The sequence below is a fragment of the Oncorhynchus clarkii genome, chromosome 19 (genome assembly GCF_045791955.1).
Source record: "Oncorhynchus clarkii lewisi isolate Uvic-CL-2024 chromosome 19, UVic_Ocla_1.0, whole genome shotgun sequence".
In the NCBI taxonomy this organism is placed as follows: domain Eukaryota; kingdom Metazoa; phylum Chordata; class Actinopteri; order Salmoniformes; family Salmonidae; genus Oncorhynchus; species Oncorhynchus clarkii.
In genome coordinates, this window is record NC_092165.1 from 33,273,065 (window position 1) to 33,289,221 (window position 16,157).

At 42.9% G+C, this 16,157-nt stretch overlaps 1 protein-coding gene across 15 annotated transcripts in view; it reads left to right on the top strand.

The window, feature by feature from the left end:
• LOC139375071 (apoptosis-stimulating of p53 protein 1-like) overlaps nt 1-16,157 on the top strand; it is a 47,886-nt gene that overhangs the window by 18,067 nt on the left and 13,662 nt on the right. For 13 of the 15 annotated variants that reach the window (XM_071116487.1, XM_071116488.1, XM_071116491.1 and 10 more), the window contains exons 4-5: nt 2,067-2,137; nt 14,046-14,147. In XM_071116487.1, the coding sequence (XP_070972588.1) occupies nt 2,067-2,137; nt 14,046-14,147 (173 nt within the window). Of the gene's footprint in view, nt 1-1,634; nt 1,775-2,066; nt 2,138-5,465; nt 5,986-14,045; nt 14,148-16,157 lie in introns of those variants that run through there. The other 2 variants (XM_071116492.1, XM_071116490.1) reach the window with 2 other exon arrangements.

Here is a 16,157-nt window from a genome sequence, read left to right on the forward strand (position 1 = left end):
TTTGTACCTGAAGTGAAACTATTCATTATAGAGTGCATTACTTTTGGCCAGAGGCAGCCTATTCCATATAGAGTGCACTACTTTTGGACAGAGGCACCCTATTCCATATAGAACATAGGGTGCCATTTCTGGCACAGACTTATTCTGTTTCTCAGTTAGCTAGTAACATATCAGATAACATAAACCAGACATTCACTGAGAAGCCATTATCATAAGAAGGTTGTCATGAAAAGCAGTATGTGCTCTCAATTCTGGAACAGCTCAATGTTTGTGTCCCAAGTGGCACCCTATTCCCGAATTACCGCACTATCCATAGGGCTCTGGTCAAAAGTAGTGCACTATAAATGGAATAGAATGCCATTTGGGACATACTCTGTACTTTTGTTTTGTTTCTCTGAACAGGAAGGTGTGTTTCTGTTTTGACTCCGGAGTTCCTGTTAGAGCTCTCAATCATGTTTTTCCATGACACATAACTGGCTCTGTCTGTCCCTTTCCACGTGGCTGAGTGTTTGTGTGCGTGTGTGTGTGATGGCTCTGTATGGTTGGCCTGCCTGCCTGCCTGCCTGCCTGCCTGCCTGCCTGCCTGCCTGCCTGACTGGCTTTTATGTAACTAATCTCTTTTGTGGCTAATTGGTCTCCTCGCCTGTGACCTCCTCTGACCGGTGCACCTGAGATGGATCAGAGAGAGAGAGACACCCAGGCCTGCAGGGTTAAGGAGGGTGGAGGCCTGACATGGGGTGGAGGGCAGGGGGCTGGTGCCTGACTGGGACCTGACCAGGCGTGGAGGGCTGGGGAACTGATGCCTAACCAGGGGTGGAAGAAAGGCCTGGGAAGTTGGAACTAGCCTTAAGTAAAGAGAGGAGCTTACCGCTGTTCACTAGTTCTTATCATGTTAGCTATCTATACTGTAGACTGACTTCCTGAGAGGGGAGGATAAGGTATCAGAGACTCCCAGCCCACCTTCAAACAGAGGGAGGGGGAGGTACAGTCAAGGCAAGAGAAATCCAGCCATGTGGAACATGCTACAGATGTAGGATCTTAATTTGATTACCCTGTTGCAGGAGAACATTTCTAATTACAGGCCTGCCTGGTGGGCATTGCAATGAGGACAGGTCTGGCCCATTGAGGTTGAAGTCAAGTACAGAGAAACCCCTGCCTGGGGGGCATTGTACTGTAATTAGCACAAGTCGGCCCATTGAGGTTGAACATGTTAAGGCCCTGCCTGGGGGATAATGAGGACTGGGCCATTAACGTTGAACCTCCTATAGCCCTGCCTGAGGGGCATTGTAATGAGGACCGGCCCATTGAGGTTGAGGTATTTGCAGCTGACTGACAGGATTACCCACATAGTGATTCAGGCCCAGGATTTAGGGAATTAAACATCTAGCTATTTATAGATGACAGTTGGGGGGGGCTGTTTCACCGAAGAGAATAGAGTCCAGAACACTGGACTGAGTGCCTGAGGGAGGGACGGTTGGGTAAACGGTTGGGACAAACGCCCCTCCCTTATGACTCTGGACTGGAGTCGCATGGCACGGCGCGCCGGCCCAGTGGAGAACCAACCAATGATAATTAGACTTAATACTGGATCCTGGACAGCTCTGGCTCAGTGTTTGGACTCATTAGACCAGATCACTATCTGAATGAGGACTCTGTGGGGGCTGTACTATACTGTACCGCGCCGGGCATCTGCTCTTATCCAGTCTGAGACTAGTGTGGCAGGGGAGTTTGGAAGTTGGTTAGAAGACCGCAATGCAGTGAGTTGTCCTAGAAGGTATGGCTGTGGTGATAGTGATCAGATGTCTGACTCGTGATAGATTTGTCCTGGGCTGTATCCTGAAGCAATTGTTATCCTGTGTAGTAGGTGTAATGTCAATGTAATTTTGTTAGGAATGCGTTTTTCTCCTCATGATTGGTAGACCTCTGTGTTTCATTATTGAGTCATGTGTGATCTAGATTCTTGATTGGTCATTGTACTCTATATTGTTAACTCTGTACTGCTCTACTGTGTTAGTGACTGGTTATTTGCACTGTTGTCTGATGTAATGTCCTTCTTTGCTATTCAGGGAGACAGCTCTCTCAGGACCAGTCCAGCAAAGGCAGTAGAGGGAGCTCAGACCAGCCTTGTGAGGACAGGGTAAGTCCTCACAACACAACACACACACACACACAAATGCACACATTCACACACTGCAGTAAACAAACACACTTCCTGGCATAATGCCTGCCTGCTCATTAGGTTTGTGAATGGGAAGGAAAGCTGTATGGCATCATGATTTAGCATTTCAAGTCTTAATAATTCCTATCCATAGGGCCAAAAACAATGTTTTTACTGTAATACCAAGGACTTCCTCGGTCACTCTCTTTAAGAGATTTTCTTAGTGGGTCTTTAACTGTGAGAGAGAGGCAGAGAGTGTGTGTGTGTGTGCTCGATTGTGCGACTGTGTGTGTGTGTGTGTGTGCGCGTGCGTGCGTGCATGTTAGATTGTGCTTGAGTGAGTGTGTGTATTAGAGTGTGTGTGTGTCTGTTGTTTGTAGAGTACAGAGGATTAGAAGAAGGCTTAGTGACAGGCATGATTACAGTTCCCTCAGAATTTGTCCATGTGAAAACAGGAGATAAAGCTCAACCTACTACGGTCTGGCATCTCTGACCCAGGCTGGAATCCTGACTGCTTTCTTTGGCTATTATTTTTGTGTCACATATCAACAATTTCCCCTAGATGCTGTCCCCAGGCAGTGCTCAAAAGCAATTGCATTTAGTTTCGCAGTTTATGATCTGAGATACTCATCTGTCACTCAAATGTTCGCTTATGTCCTTCATTGACAGCCATTTGGTTAAGGGCTTGTAAGCATTTCACAGTACTTGTTGTATTCGGTGAATGTGACAAATAAAGTTGAATTTGATTTGAGTTACATGCGCACATCTTCAAGTTCAGATTCCGCCATGAATGTATTAAAAGACGCAGATAACTTAGAATATAATTTAGCCTAGTAACTTAACACGTTTAGCGACAGTGCATCTACCTTTAGTTGAGTGCTTTTATTCAGGACTGGTTCTCTTAGTCAGTCCTGATGGATTACAACAATCTCATGAAATAACTGTTTTAAGATAATTTGGGGGGGCTGATTCTCACTGTGGTGTGTGTGTGTGTGTGTGTGTGTGTGTGTGTGTGTGTGTGTGTGTGTGTGTGTGTGCGCGCGCTGAGGTTACAGTTACTGGGGTGGGGTTACTGTAAATACATTACATAACCAAAAGTATCTGGACACCTGCACGTCGAACATCTCATTCCAAAATCATAGGCATTAATATGGAGTTGGGAAGGCTTTCCACTAGATGTTGAAACATTGCTGTGGGGACTTGCTTCAGCCACAAGAGCATTAGTGAGGTCGGGCACTAATGTTGGGCAAAAAGGTCTGGCTCTCAGTCGGCGTTCCAATTCATCCCAAAGGTGTTCGATGGGGTTGAGGTCAGGGCTCTGTGCAGGCCAGTCAAGTTCTTCCACACTGATCTTGACAAACCATTTCTGTATGGACCTCGCTTTGTGCACGGGGGTTTCATGCTGAAACAAGAAAGGGTCTTCTCCAAACTGTTGCCACAAAGTTGGAAGCACAGAATTGTCTAGAATGTCATTGTATGCTGTAGCGTTTAGATTTCCCTTCACTGGTACTAGCCCAAACCATGAGCCATTGTTGCTCCTAGACGTTTCTACTTCACAATAACAGCTCGCACAGTTGACCGGGGCAGCTCTAGCAGGGCAGACATTTGACGAACTGACTTGTTGGAAAGATGGTATCCTATGACGGTTCCACGTTGAAAGTCAATCATTAAAGCCATTCTACTGCCAATGTTTGTCTATGGAGATTGCATGGGTGTCTGCTGGATTGTATATACCTGTCAGCAATGGGTGTGGCTGAAATAGCCAAATCCATTATTTTGAAGGGGTGTCCACATACTTTTGAATATATAGTGTATAAATAATATGCCATTTCGCAGACACTTTTATCCAAAGCAACATTTATGTATGGGTGGCCACAACTGGAATCCTGACATTGCAAGCGCTATGATCTAGCAACTGAGACACTCAGGACTACTGTTAATTGATAACATGTAGCATGATGTCTCTTTCTGATCAAGGGGCACTCAAGCTGCAACCCATGGGCTTGTCGTAGTTGGCTGTCCGTGTTTAAAAAAAAAAAAATTTAATGGTACTTTAATAGTCTACTGTACTATGTTGATTCTTAGCAATCTCATATCTCTCTGTGCGTCATTGTCTTCACAGGGTGGAGTAGTTAACTGCCAGGAAAGTGTGTGTCTTGTCATTTATATGTAGGCCAACTCAATCCAAGCGATCATTTTTTTTTAATGGAGATTGGAGATTTGAACATCCTTTGATCTTTTTATGGGTTTTCAGACAGTATAGGCAGATGTTAGGGGGGAGACAATGAAGGATGAATGACCGGTAGGAAGGGCTAAGCCGAGACCTGAACCCTGTGGATGGGCATATGTGGTCCAGAGTCTAGAGCGTTACAACTTGACCAGACTGAAAGTTGAAAGTTCAGTGTGGAGACAGAGGCAACTTTAGGAGAAACAGAAGTTGCCTACGCCAGCACACTGTGCTGATCTCATTGTCTGTCAGTGTCTTTCCCTCCTCTTCTTTATCCTCCCTCTCTATGTCTCTCTGTATGTTCATTTCCTTCCTCTCTTTCTCCTAGACATGAAGTGTGCTGCCTCCACCCTCACATGCTCCTGCTACTGGATGTGTTGTAAGGGAGTGAGCTGTGGCTACAACAGAGCAAGGCTCAGGCAGCAGTGGTTGGGTGGACCCTTACGGCTGACATGACACTGACACCTTTATAATTACACACAGTTGTGCAAACAGAAATAACAGCTGGGTTAGGGAATACGTTTGATTATGTCAAAACAGGTCAAGGGTTTGTTGATAAAGATTATTATCTGCTCTTTTTCCATTGTATACATTTTTTTTGCGGGGCGGGGGAATCAAAATTGAAGACAGTTTAGGTGTCATAATGATTAGGTCCTTAGAATTGGGATTTGTGTGTGGAGTAAGCAGCAACTGAATCAGTTTCATTTATGTTTGAGACTGACTCTGAGGTTCTACTGAGCATCACATTTATTATGCAAGAAGTGTAATCTGTATTTCTGAGATCACAGCCATTTTAGAATATGATGCATGAAAGCGCTGGAATGATTGGCAGGTTTTGTTCCCCCTAAATTTCCATTATGTGCATTATCAGGAGGGTCCGAGTACCTGTCCGGGAGACAGCTGTGGCGCAGAGACTTTATGGCAGCAGGAGCTTGGGAAAGGGAGGGGATGTTCTCGTGCTGCAGTCCGGCTCCAGCAGCATAGAGAGGAGAGGAGGAGCGAGAGAGGGAGAGTGAAAAGAACTGCTGGCACGTCAAAATTGGAACAAATCCCTCACAGGGGAGAAAAACTTACGCAGTCACAAAGTCACGTCAGCGACGAAGAATGGGCGCTTTTGATACATGTTTGAGATGTTCTTATAGCCAACGTACATTTTTTTTAAAGGTAGCTAGTGGTGTTTGTCGTATGAACATATAGTGTGACCCATTACTCTTCAGGCTAAATGGATGTGACAACTATACCTGTCCATCTCATCCCGACTGAGTCACGGAGTTGATTTGTCCTCTCTGTTTACTGAATGCGCACGCTGGTTTACATGTTCTAACGTGACACGAGGGGAATAACAAACCGTGCTTCTTGAGCCATAGGAAGAGACTCGTAAATCACCGCATCGGACAAGTGCGAAAGTTGCGATAGGAATCGGTGCATTGTCATTCATTGGCGCGGTGACCGGTGCTACGTTTACTAGATGAGTAGAGGAACGATTTGAATGAAAAAAATGGAGTGGAAACATGTTGAGGCTGTACAGGAATTTACAGTTGAAGGACAATGCAGCAAAATTAAGGTGCGATCTTGCAGAATTACCTGGGACGCCCACCAGGTAATAAAACCAATTTAAATTAGATCTCTTTGATGTTTTGTCATGGTGTAAAGTTTCTCGGGCAGGTCACATATTGTCTGCCTATATGTTTTCATGTGTTTTTATTGGTTTGTATAGCATTTCATTGTATGCCATATATGCTATAAAGGCTAGGAATGGTACCATAAGGCATGCATAAAAAGCTAATAATATAATTTATTTAATTTAATCTTTATATAACTAGGCAAGAATAAAGATATGCCCAAATCCCTGATGATTAGGCTATTACATGTTTGAATATCAGCATTTTTCTGGATTTTACTGATCATGCAATATGTCATAATTGCACAATTAAATGAATTATTGTCAAATGGCACTGATTTTAAATATAGCTGCCCGTTAGTGTGTGTAATTGAAATATGTAAGACATGTTCTATAGCCTACATCTTTTTTTTAGGATCCCCATTCATGTGGGGTGTGATTAAAACTACATATGATTTAAGCTAGTGCTATAGTCATACCTATGATGACGATGAGACAGCCTATAGGGAGGAGGTCAGAGACCTGGCAGTGTGTTGCCAGGACAACAACCTCTCCCTCAATGTCAGCAAGACAAATGAGCTGATTGTGGACTACAGGAAACATAGGGCCAAGCACGCCCCCATTCACATGGACGGGGCTGTAGTGTAGCACACAACCAATACAGTCGTGAAGTGGGCACGACAACACCTCTTCCCCTTCAGGAGGCTGAAAAGATTTGGCATGGGCCCTCAGAATCTTAAAAAGTTATACTGCTGCACCATTGAGAACATCTTGACTGGCTGTATCACCGCTTGGTATGGCGACTGCTTGGCATTCGACAGCAAGGTGCTACAGAGGGTAGTGCGTACGACCAAGTACATCACTGTGGCCAAACTCCCTGGCATCCAGGACCTCTATACAAGGCGGTGTCAGAGGAAGGCCCTAAAAATGGTCAAAGAGTCTAGCTACCCAACTCAGAGACTGTTTTCTCTGCTACCACATGGCTAGCGGTACCAATGCTCTGGAACCAACAGGACCCTGAACAGCTTCTACCCAAAGCGTTAAGACTGCTAAATAGTTAGTTAAATAGTCAACCAAATAGCTACCCGGACTATCTGTATTGACCCTTTTGCACTAACTTTTTTGACTCATCACATACTGCTGCTACTGTTTATTATCTGTCCCTTTATTCCTAGTTATAAACTCAGCAAAAAAATAAACATCCTCTCACTGTCAACTGCATTTATTTTCAGCAAACTTAACATGTGTAAATATTTGTATGAACATAACAAGATTCAACAACTGAGACATAAAGTGAACAAGTTCCACAGGCATGTGACTAACAGAAATTGAATAATGTGTGCCTAAACAAAGGGGGGGTCCAAATCAAAAGTAACAGTCAGTATCTGGTGTGGCCACCAGCTGCATTAAGTACTGCAGTGCATCTCCTCCTCATGGACTGCACAATATTTGCCAGTTCTTGCTGTGAGATGTTACCCCACTCTTCTACCAAGGCACCGGCAAGTTCTGGGGGGGAATGGCCCTAGCCCTCACCCTCCAATCCAACAGGTCCCAGACGTGCTCAATGGGATTGAGATCCGGGATCTTCGCTGGCCATGGCAGAACACTGACATTCCTGTCTTGCAGGAAATCATGCACAGAATGAGCAGTATGGCTGGTAGCATTGTCATGCTGGAGGGTCATGTCAGGATGAGCCTGCAGGAAGGGTACCACATGAGGGAGGAGGATGTCTTCCCTGTAACACACAGCGTTGAGATTGACAACAAGTTCAGTCCGATGATGCTGTGACACACCGCCCTAGACCATGACGAACCCTCCACCTCCAAATTGATCCCGCTCTGAGTACAAGCCTCAGTGTAACCTCCAAATTGATCCCCCACTGAGTACAGGCCTCAGTGTAACGCTCATTCCTTCGATGATAAATGCGAATCCGACACCCCTGGTGAGACAAAACCGCGACTCGTCAGTGAAGAGCACTTTTTGCCAATCCAGTCCGGTCAAGCGACGGTAGGTTTGTGCCCATAGGCGACGTTGTTGCTGTTTTAGGGGTCTCACAATACAGACATTGCAATTTATTGCCCTGCCCACATCTGCAGTCCTCATGCCTCCTTGCAGCATGCCTAAGGCACGTTCATGCAGATGAGCAGGGACCCTGGGCATCTTTCTTTTGGTGTTTTTCAGAGTCAGTAGAAAGGCCTCTTTAGTGTCCTAACTTTTCATAACTGTGACCTTAATTGCCTACCGTCTGTAAGCTTTTAGTGTCTTAACGACCGTTCCACAGGTGCATGTTCATTAATTGTTTATGGTTCATTGAACAAGCATGGGAAACAGAGTTTTAACCTTTTACAGTGAAGATCTGTGAAGTTATTTGTATTTTTACGAGTTATCCTTGAAAGACAGGGTCCTGAAAAAGGGATGTTTCTTTTTTTGCTGAGTTTATGTACAGTACCTATAAAAAGTTTGGACACACCTATTCATTCAAGGGTTTTTCTTTATTTTTTACTATTTTCTACATTGTTGAATAATAATGAAGACATCAAAACTATGAAATAACACATTTGGAATCATGTAGTAAATAAAAACGTGTTAAACAAAATGTATTTTATATTTGTTTGCTTTAATGACAGCTTTGCACATGCTTGGCATTCTCTCAACCAGCTTCATGAGGTAGTTACCTGGAATGCATTTCAAGTAACAGATGTACCTTGTTCAAAGTTAATTTGTGGAATTTCTTTCCTTCTTAATGAATTTGAGCCAATCAGTTGTGTTGTGACAAGTTAGGGGTGGTATACAGAACATAGCCCTATTTGATAAAAGACCAAGTCCATATTATGGCAAGAACAGGTCAAATAAGCAAAGATAAACTACTTTAAAACTACTTTACTTTAAAACATGGTCAGCCAATCTGGAAAATTTCAAGAACTTTGAAAGTGTAGTCGCAAAAACCATCAAGCGCTGTGATGAAACTGGCTCTCATGAGGACTGCCACAGCAGAGGATAAGTTCATTAGAGTTACCAGCCTCAGATTGCAGCCCAAATACATGCTTCACAGAATTCTAGTAACAGACACATCTCAACATCAATTGTTCAGAGAAGACTGTGTGAATCAGGCCTTCATGGTCAAATTGCTGCAAAGAAACCACTACTAAAGGACACCAATAATAAGAAGAGACTTGCTTGGCACCAGGAAAAACTAGTAATGGACATTAGACCGGTGGAAAACTGTCCTTTGTGGTTCCCACCGTGCAGCATAGAGGAGGAGGTGTGAAGAGGTGTGGTGGTGCTTTGCTGGTGACACTGTCAGTGAGTTATTTAGAATTCAAGGCACACTTAACCAGCATAGCTACCAAAGCATTCTGCAGCAATACGCCATCCCATCTGGTTTGCGTTTGGTGGGAACATCATTTGTTTTTCAATAGGACAATGACCCAACACACCTCCAGGCTGTGTAAGGGCTATTTGATCAAGACGGAGAGTAATGGAGTGCTGCATCAGATGACCTGGCCTCCACAATCACCTGACCTCAAACCAAATGAGATGGTTTTATCGCAGAGTGAAGGAAAATCAGCCAACAAGTACTCAGCATATGTGGGAACTCCTTCAAGACTGTTGGAAAAGCATTGCAGGTGAAGCTGGTTGAGAGAATGCCATAGTGTGTAAAGCTGTCATCAAGGCGAAGTGTGGACTTTTAAGAATCTCAAATAGAAAATATATTTCGATTTGTTTAACACTTTTTTGGTTACCACGTGTTATTTTATGGTTTTGATGTCTTCACTATTATTCTACGATGTAGAAAATAGTGAATATAAAGAAACACCCTTGAATGAGTAGGTGTTCTAAAACTTTTGACCGGTAGTGTAGGTGCACAGGTCAAAAGAAATTTGATTAATCAAGGTGACAGAAATTGACATATTAAATTCCTCCATGCACACTCTTGCCTGCATTTATCTGATCTACAGTGTAATCATTAGTCCAACAGTTGCAAACGAGAGTTTCTGTTGGACAAATTTAGGACTGTTTATCCACTTTTTGTTCTGTTTACTTCCGTTAAAATCTCTTGAAGCTAGGGGGCACTATTTCTATGTTTGGAAAAATAAAGTTCCCAAAGTAAACGGCCTATTTCTCAGGACCAGATGCTAGAATATGCATAACATTGACAGATTAGGATAGAAAACACTCTAAAGTTTCCAAAACTGTAAAAATATTGTCTGTGAGTATAACATAACTGATATTGCAGGCGAAAGCCTGAGAAGAATCCAATCAGGAAGTGACTCTTATTTTGAAACCCCTGTGTTCCTATGCATCCCTATTGCCCATTGAAAGGGATATCAACCAGATTCCATTTTCTATGGCTTCCCTAAGGTGTCAACAGCCTTTAGACATAGTTTCAGGCTTTTATATTGAAGAATGAGTGTGAACGACCACATTGCATAAGTGGACAGGAGAGTGATTTGTGCGCAAAAGAGAGAGGCGGCCATTGTTACTCCCGGTCCTAGTGAAAAGCCAACTGTCCCGGTTGATATATTATCGAATAGATATTTGAAAAACACCCTGAGGATTGATTATAAAAAATGTTTTACATGTTTCTGTGGACATTATGGATATAATTTGGAATTTTTGTTTGCGTTGTCGTAACCGCTCTTTCCGGTGGATTCCTGGGCATAACGCACCAAACTAACGGAGGTATTTGGATATAAAAAATATCTTTATGGAACAAAAGGAACATTTGTTGTCTAACTGGGAGTCTCGTGAGTGAAAACATCCAAAGATCATCAAAGGTAAACGATTAATTTGATTGCTTTTCTGATTTTCGTGACCAAGTTACCTGATGCTATGTGTACTTATTGTTTTGTCGAGCAATCGATAAACTTACACAAACGCTTGTATTGCTTTCGCTGTAAAGCATAATTTCAAAATCTGAGACAACAGATGGATTAACAAAAGGCTAAGCTGTTGTGATTTCATGAATATGAATATTTTCTAGTAATATTTTTTGACTGTGGCGCTATGCTATTCAGCGTTGTTGATGACAATTCTCCCGGATCCGGGATGGGTGGTTCTAAGATTAAGAAACGTTTTTCAACAGAATCGGTGGAATGCACCCCTGATCACACACAGACACAGTTCACTTTCATAGCAGCCACATAAAAAAAACATGGTCCATTTGAACGTTGTATTCCTTCTCGCATCTACGCGCTCTCCTCTCACATTTTTCCTTCACTTGTGAACTTCAGTGCACAATACGTCTGCTTTCTGTGACCAGGCGAAAAAACCTATCCAGGCCAAACCTTGATATCATAATTGCTAACCGCTACACACAGCCTACATCGTTGTCACAATATTACTATTATATGTAATAGTCAACATAGCTACTCAAACAGTGTACAGTCAGCAGCAAGCATTTACACTGGCAGGCCCTGTGGCAAGAAATTAATAAAACCAAAAGCTTACCTTGACTTGGAAGAATTCCAGTGTTGAACAGCCATAGCCAGCTAGCTAACATAGCGTCCCTCTCTGTTTGAACCGGGTGTTTGAGTAGGCTAAACTAGCTAGCTGCATTCGCTAGCTAAATAAGTGAAAGTGAAATACAACAACATCTCCCTCACTCTTTCTTGCCTCTCCTAATAGTCATTTTATCTCTCTTTGAGTCAACTACTCAACATATTTTACGCATTGCTAGCTAGCTAGCTGTAGCTTATGCTTTTAGTACTAGATTAATTCTCTGATTCTTTGATTGGGTGGGCAACATGTCAGTTCATGCTGCAAGAGCTCTGATCGGTTAGAGGACATCCTCCGGAAGTTGTCATAATTACAGTGTAAGTCTATGGAAGGGGGTGAGAACCAAGAGCCTCCTAGGTTTTCTATTGAAGTCAATGTACCCAGAGGAGTACAGAAACTAGCTGTCCTCCGGCTACAACATGGTGCTACCCTACAGAGTGCTGTTGAGGCTACTGTAGACCTTCATTGCAAAACAGTGTGTTTTAATCTATTATTTGGTGATGTGAATATATTTAGTATAGTTTTATCTAAAAATGCTAACTTTAAAAAAAAAATCACTAAGGAGGATGATCCTCCCCTTCGTCCTCTGAGGAGCCTCCACTAGTACATATCTACCTCAATTACTTCTTACGCCTGCACATCGACTCAGTACTGGTGCCCCGTTTTTAGCCAAGTTATCATTACTCATTGTGTATTTATTATTACTTTTATTGCGTGTTTTACTTTTCTATTATATCTCTATTTTCTTTCTCTCTGTATTGTTGGGAAGGGCCCGTAAGTAAGCATTTCACTGTCAGTCTACACCTGTTTAACATTTTATTTGTCTTTTCCTATGGATAAAATATTGCAGGTACAGTACTCTGGCATGGTCTTGCGTATGGTATGAGGGCTGAGTCAGAATTCTGATCCTGCACAGGGACGCTGTTTCCTAATATCAGCAGTTATGTCAATGTTTGATGTGAAGGAAATGCACTGTTAGAGTTTTTTGTCCATTTCTCTTAACTTGCATTAGAGACCCCTTTTCTCCTGCCGTTTTTGAACTTACAATGACAGACTAGTTAAGACAGACAGCAGTAGTTATCAAAGTTCAACATTTGTTTGTAGCTATGTTGTATGAAGCTTCTCTACAGCTCTGTTGAAATGCAAACAAGCCTGCTTCAGTTGTCTTTTAAAACCTCATTTGACATAATTTGGTGCCTCTCTAGAATGAGGACAATTCTGCCCATAGGCCTAATCAATGGATTCCACTGGTCCAAAATGTTCTGTGTAGTACTCATTCTATCCTTCTGACAATGGATGACCCAATGTTCCACTGTTGAATTGTTACTGGTGACTTGAAATGTTGCATATTTAAGCCCCTCAGGGGAGAGGAAGTCATGTATTCCAGGAAATCTTGATGTGACAGGCGACACTTGACATGTCCATTGACTGAGGCATGAATGAATCGACCACTCAGAGGCACCTCTCATTGTTCCACCACACACACACACACACACACACACACACACACACACACACACACACACAGAGGAATGACCCTATTTCCCTCGTGGCGTCTATTGTCCAAAGGCAAACAGCAAGCCTTCCTGTTTTCACTAGCTCACAGATGCTGCCTTGGCACCACAAGCTAAAGCACCAGAGGCCTGTTCAAGGTTGCTGTAATGTATTTCCCTTTGAACTTCATGGTTTCAACTTTAGCCGTAATGGGAATGGATTGGAATGGTCCAGTGACCTCACTAAGCTGTGCTTTGTAGTCTTCCTGTTCACTAGCCCTTTTCTCAAGATACAAAACCATAAACTCTTCACCTCAAAAGGAGACTCGAGATCAAGCACCTGAGGGAGATTATGAGTTGACTGTGAAAGCAGGACTTAATGTGTGTGTTTTATAAAAAGTGTGTGTGAGAGAGCGACAGCATTGTGTTTGTTAATCAGTGACTATACACACAACTATACACAATTGCAGGACATGACAGGACTACAAGCTTCCTGTTTAGGCAATCCAGGCATTTCCTAGTGGTCCAGTGATGATTGCTGGTGTGTGTGTGTGAGCGCCATGTGACTGCAGTGTGTGTGCACTGAGAAATGCATTTAAACAAAATATATATATTGTTTTTGACAGCTGTGTGTTGCACACAGCATCACGGGTCAGCATCAAACCTTTTAACATCATGAGCATAATGTTTGATATTCATTTTGTATATCACAAAGCTAATGTAACTTCACATCAGAGAGGAGAGTTGTGTTTTTTGACGTTATGGAGAATACTCTTACATAAGACGGTGAGATGAGACCTGTTGTCTCCATGTTTGACGTTGTTATATCTAGGTCTACTGCTGCCTACACCAGTCTCTGTAACTCTACAGCATAATGTTTCATCATCTGATGCAGCCAGTGTTTTCATGTCAATGTGTGTGTGAGAATGTGCTTTGTTTGTTGTTTGAGAGGGCCCACATTTTGAGCTTGTTCTTTCTCCCGGTTTGTCTGATGTGTGTGCGTACGTACGTGTGTGTGTGTTTGCGCGTGCGTGCGTGTGTGTGTAGGTGGGAAACCCTAGCGTGGAGCTGTCTCTGTCGGAGCTGCAGGAGATGGCCACACGTCAACAGCAACAGATCGAGGCCCAACAGCAGATGCTGGTTGCCAAGGTACTAGGACACAGACACTGCTGATCACATAGTCAATAATATATATATATATATATATATAAACAATAAACATAATATACAGTACCAGTCAAAAGTTTGGATACACCTACTCATTCAAGAGTTTTCTTAATTTTTAAAATTATTTTTCTACATTGTAGAATAATAGTGAAGACATCAAAACTATGAAATAACACATATCTAATCACATATGTAGTAACTTTATATTTGAGATTCTTCAAAGTAGCCACCCTTTGCCTTGATGTCAACCAGCTCTCAACCAGCTTCGTGAGGTAGTCACCTGGAATGCATTTCAATTGTGTGCCTTGTTGAAAGTTAATTTGTGGAATTTCATTCCTTCTTAATGTGTTTGAGACAATCAGTTGTGACAAGATAGGGGTGGTATACAGAAGATAGCCCTATTTGGTAAAAGACCAAGTCCATATTATGCCAAGAACTGCTCAAATAAGCAAAGAAAAATGACAGGCCATCATTATTTTAAGATGGCCAGTCAATCCAGAAAACTATCAAGCGCTATGATGAAACTGGCTCTCATGAGGACTGCCACAGCAAAGGAAGACCCAGAGTTACCTCTGAAGCAGAGGATAAGTTCATTAGAGTTACCAGCCTCAGATTGCAGCCCAAATAAATGCTTCACAGAGTTCTAGTAACAGACACATCTCAACATCAATTGTTCAGAGGAGACCGCGTGAATCAGGCCATCATGGTCGATTTGCTGCAAAGAAACTACTACTAAAGGACACCAATAAGAAGAAGAGACTTGCTTGGGCCAAGAAACACTAGCAATGGACATTAGACCGGTGGAAATCTGTCCTTTTGGTCTGAGGAGTCCAAATTTGAGATTTTTGGTCCCAACAGCCGTGTCTTTGTGAGACGCAGAGTAGGTGAACGGATGATCTCCGCATGTGTTGTTCCCACCGTGAATCATGGAGGTGTGGGGGTGCTTTGCTGGTGACACTGTCTATGATATATTTAGAATTCAAGGCACACTTAACCAGCATGGTTACCACAGCATTCTGCAGTGATACACCATCCCATCTGGTTTGCGCTTAGTGGGACAATAATTTGTTTTTCACCAGGACAATGACTCAACACACCTCCAGGCTGTGTAAGGGCTATTTGTCCAAAAAGGAGAGTGATGGAGTGCTGCATCAGATGACCTGGCCTCCACAGTCACCCGACCTTAACCCAATTGCGAAGGCTTGGGATGAGTTGGACCGCAGAGTTAAGGAAAAGCAGCCAACAAGTGCTCAGCATGTGTGGGAACTCCTTCAAGACTGTTGGAAAATCATTCCATTTGAAGCTGGTTGAGAGAATGCCAAGAGTGTGTGAAGCTGTCAAGGCAAAAGGTGGCTATTTTGAATAATTCTAAAATAAATAATATATTTAGATTTGTTCAACACTTTTTTACTACATGATTCCATATGTGTTATTTCATAGTTTTGATGTCTTCACTTTTAGTCTACAATGTGGAAAATAGTAAAAATAAAGAAAAACCCTTGAATGGAGTTAGTCCAAACTTTTGACTGGTACTGTATATATATATATATTTTGTTGTTGTTGAACTTTTACTCCATTTTCTCCCCAATTTTGTAAATTTCAATTGGTAGTTACAGTCTTCTCCCATCACTGCAACTCCCGTAACAAATTATTGTCCCACTAAGCGCAAAGGTGAAGGTCAAGAGCCATGAGTCCTCCGGAACACGCCCCTGTCTAGCCGCACTGATTCTTGACACACTAATCCAGCCACACCAATGTGTTGGAGGAAACACCTTACAACTGGCAACCGAAGTCAGCTTTCAGGCGCCCGTCCCCCCACAATGAGTCGCTAGAGCGCGATGGGACAAGGACATCCCAGCCGGCCAAACCCTCCCTTAACCCGGACGACGCTGGGCCAATTGTGCGCTGCTTCATGGGTCTCCCGGTCATGGCCGGCTTTGACACAGCCTGGGATCGAACCCGGGGCAGTAGTGACGCCTCAAGCACTGCAAT